The 4,305-nt window shown below is 37.9% G+C and overlaps 1 protein-coding gene across 1 annotated transcript in view; it reads left to right on the top strand.

The window, feature by feature from the left end:
- Positions 1 to 4,098, top strand: part of OCLN (occludin) — a 24,780-nt gene extending 20,682 nt beyond the window's left edge. Inside the window, exon 8 of the mRNA XM_044446798.1 lies at positions 987 to 4,098. Within this exon, the coding sequence (XP_044302733.1) occupies positions 987 to 1,088 (102 nt within the window). The 3' untranslated portion in view covers positions 1,089 to 4,098. The remainder of the gene's footprint in view (positions 1 to 986) is intronic.
- The last annotated feature ends 207 nt before the right edge of the window (positions 4,099 to 4,305 follow it).

The raw sequence follows: 4,305 nt of genomic DNA, 5'->3' as shown, positions 1-4,305 counted from the left end.
CCCCTCCATTTTTAGGTAAATATTTTAAAGAAAAAGTATCATCCTATACACTGAAAAATACAGTATTTAATGTCCCTCAGTCAAAAGAGCAGGGGGAGTTTGCTCAGAGCACTTATCAGGCTGCAGTGGTAGAACAAGCTATTATCTCTGTTATCAGCTTGGAGTCTCTGCATTTGATTGGTATTTCATATATCTAAAAAGTGAGGACCAATGTATACTTCTGCCTTCCCTCCAACATTAAGCTTTTGGGGTGGGGCAAGGACATTTTTTGCAAGTTTTTTGGTTTGGGCAGAATCCCCCCGAGCTCCAAACTTTGAACTGGAGAGAGGAGCCTGAGATCCTCCTGGGCTTCTGCATATTTCAGAAGCACAGTACAAGCTGGGCTTGGCAAATCTTTGATCAATCAGCCAAGGGCTGCCAACACTGGTGCTTCTGTATGCGCCCCAAACTGCAAGGTCTTTTTAAAAGGAACTGCTACTGCTTCTGTAATAGGTGGAACTGCACCTCATTTAATATATCTTGTCTAATCTGATTTTAACTGGCTTACGCTGTAATCTTATACCAGCTGAATTCAGTTGGACTGACTTCTGAGTAGATATGTATGTGTTGTTGCTGTTCAAGCATCAGTAAATCAATAATGCCATCACTAAATTCACACTGCTAATGAAGCATGAACATACAGTTACCTGCGTGACATTGCTTAAAAAATTTACAGATTCAGTATATTTTTAAAAAGTATTGGAAAGTGTAACAACACTCATTCCCTCTCAGTTAGTTTGAGGGAAGAAGGGTTGCTGCCAGTGGCTCCTTACTGCTCGGGTGAGGTGGCTGTTGAACACCCTGTCCAGAGTTGGTGAGTGTTCTGTTACTGGGGCATAATTTTAACTAAACAACACCATGTTTGTCATTATATTACTATTGTATTCTCAGAATTAAAATGACTTATTTTCCTTGCATATTAATACTATGTTACTTTTTGTGTTTAGTCAGTGGACTATAAGACCCGAAAATCACACTGCAAGATGCTAAAGGGCAAACTGTCGCACATCAAAAGGATGGTCAGTGATTATGACCGACGAAAATCATAATAGGATGGAGGAAAATTAGTTTGCTTGCTTAAATATTTTCAAAATCCTGGACAGTGAGTAGTAACAGAGCATTTTTGTTCATGTTCACTTCACTCTTATAAAATGTCTGTCATTTTTACTATGAAGTATGAACTTTGACACTCAGTATATGGGGTATCTTACAGTTTCACTGAGTCAAGAAATTTCACTATTCTTTACATCAGGTTTGCATATTGTTATATTATGTCCTGGACATTTTGTCCTTTGCCTTACCTATTTCTAGCAACAAGATCCATCATCTGCTTTTCTCAGTATGTTGCAGTATGTCTTATTTTGAAAAGCAGTTGATAAATGTTACTTTGTGGCTTCCAAATTCCTTTAATACATTCCTAAAGATTTCTTGTCAAACTGTGTACTTTCACTTGCTGTCTGGCATAATGCCAGACTCTTTAAGTGAAAATTTCATTTTCCTTTCTTCCCTTGTTTTCAAAATAGAGAAACCATTTTTTAAAACTGGGTCATGTGTAAATATCAAATGAATAGGAATCATATTTTAATTGTATAAAGTGTTAAAATGCAGCCAATGTTAATAATCCAGTATATCAACAGTGACAATGTGAAACTGAATGTAAATATATTTGCTTTTCTAAATCTCAATTTATATATTTTAGACATTTTTATTGTACAAATGTAATCTTAAATAACAATATTTTAAACTTTTATGTTCTGTGTTTATTGAATATGAATTTCCTGTGAGTTGTGCCTTAATGTGTAGGGCTTTAATGTACACTTAGTGGGAGTAGAGGAGGCTATTGTCTCAGTGGGGTTCCTCAGCCATTACAGCTTTTCTTTTCAGCTTTAGAGAAGCTATCCATAATTCTGAACGCTACATAAGTTCACCATCTTGGAGCACCATGCATAGTTCCTATAAAGCTAAAAAGAGATGCTGCAATAGATGAGGATACCTGCTGATATCAGAATCACCAACTTCCCCTGCCTAGGAGTAAGTCCCATTGAAGTCAGTATGGCTTACTTCTGAGAAGACATAGAGGACTGAGTGGCAAGCAGTCAACTACAGTTAGCTTGACTCTTCTAAGTTGCCAAAAAATCTAAACAATTCTATAGTAAAACAAATTTGCTATGGCCAAAGAAAATAAAAATAAAAGTAGAGTCAAAGTGTTTTTTTAACAGCAGTCCGGATGTTCCTTTTAAATGTTATGCATAACATAAGCACAAAATCAGGAAGAGGAAACAGTGAAATCCTAACTTTGTACTTAATGAGATCGCATGCTTTTGAGATGAGCTTCTGTACTAATTTAATGTTGTCCATGGGGTTGCGAGGACTCAGGCATGACTTTGCAACTGAACAACAGCAACAACTAATTTAATAGCCATCAATACTGCTAGGCTGGGTGTTGCTTAGTGCCACCATGGAAGCTGGAGAAGATGAAAAAACATTGCAAGTTCTGAAATGAGTTTTCTTGGTGATGTACAATCTTCAAGAAAGCTGAATGCAGAAAATATTTGGACATCAAGAATGAGCTGTAAGGAAGCTAAGGCGCAAGTGTTCCACATCTCTTCTCCAATATGGCTACAATGAAACGTTTTGAAAGTATCACTTCCACTTTTGCTTAATCAGTGCTGCTTCTGTTGTCAAAACTTACAAGCTGTGATTAATGTTAACTGTGGTTTGTTTGAAACAAGCCAACCTCAGCCCATGGAAGAAGGGTCTCAAATCAGCATACCTTCCATAATTTAGTGGAAAGTTGCTACCATTTTTTCTCTCTCCCAAAAAATGCTTTCCCTTCTTGATGCTTGCATGTGTGTGGACCAGCCCATAGATGGAAACAGATCCCTCCCTATTTTGGGATAAGTCAGGTGATAATGTCTGGCAAAGGACACCCATATATATGTAGGGCTCTACATTCTGGACATTAGGCTACAGCCAGCATTACATGAGTGGACTTCCACCCCCATTGTGGGGTTTTTCCTTCTCCAGTTCCCTACTGTGCCCCTCCAGTTGCTCCATAGCATTTCCCCATCCTCTGGAGCAGATTTGGGGAAGATTTCAGAAAAGCGTAATCTGTTCCACTAGCGGAAATCTTTCTGCTGTTGGATTGACACTGTTGGGTGCAATCCAGCGAGTTGGATCCAGACTTCGGGATATATCTGCCCCATAGGATTCTGGATCGCCACCCTGTTTGTTTTGCAAGCAAGATCCACTGCTTATGCAACAGAGATTTAGCACTTCAGGAAGCAACTGGAAAATAGTGGAAATATTCATTTCTGGAAGAGAGCAGCTCAGCAGAGCTTGAATTCTGAGTTCCACTGAACTGACTTAATCAAGAAATGAGAATTTTTACTCATTTCAGGGCTTCCTGTAAGACATGTTAAATCCACAAGCTGCGGATCCTGGTTGTACAACAGAACCTGAACAAGAAAGATGTTAAGTAGTGGCCCTATTAGATACTGCCCTTAGATAAACTTACAGCGTTCCCAGTGAAATCACAGGGACTTAAGTTAATTGGGTCTAGAAAGAGTGTCATTGATTTCAGTGGGTCTGTTTTATATTTGACTTTATCTGGATTCAACCCAATGTTTGTAAGGCTTTCAATAAAGTACAAAAGAAATTCGAATACTTTCCTAATACTGAATGCAGCTAGAAGAATGAGAATTGTGCTTTCAACGTCTAATTGGAATGACGGTTTTTGTTGTATGATACAGTGTCAATAAAATTATTTCAACTTTTGTTTATGCTTAAATGTTAATAATTATTATTACAATAGATGTCTCTGAATTTATTTCCATTATTAAAACCTTCAGGTAACAAATTAATCTTTTGTGGACTAGAGTACGATTGAGCAGGTTGATCTGTTATGTTCATTGCCTAAGACTTTGCTTTTGAGAGTTTCCATCTTCTAAGATTAAACAGTTGGTGACCAGAGAGAGGGGCTTTTCAGCTGTGGCACATCATACCACTGCTTAGAGTAAAATCAGTGTAGCTTCTTTTTTGGCACCAGGTAAAGGCTTTGGTAGGAGGGGTCCAGGTTTGCTAGGATTCCAGCTAGCTAGCTTCAATCTGTTTCCCATGTGTTGTGTTGATTATATTTTATTGCCTGTGTTTTTCATGGTTGTTCACACCCTTTTTACTTAATATTGTGCATTGCCCTGAGAGTTTGTAACTGAAGCACAGTACATACATCTGATTAAAAAAGCAAATGTTTTGTATGACAAAGTG

Source organism: Varanus komodoensis, unplaced genomic scaffold, assembly GCF_004798865.1.
Source record: "Varanus komodoensis strain SLA01 unplaced genomic scaffold, ASM479886v1 scaffold5, whole genome shotgun sequence".
In the NCBI taxonomy this organism is placed as follows: Eukaryota; Metazoa; Chordata; class Lepidosauria; order Squamata; family Varanidae; genus Varanus; species Varanus komodoensis.
This window is presented reverse-complemented; position numbering and strand designations above follow the sequence as displayed.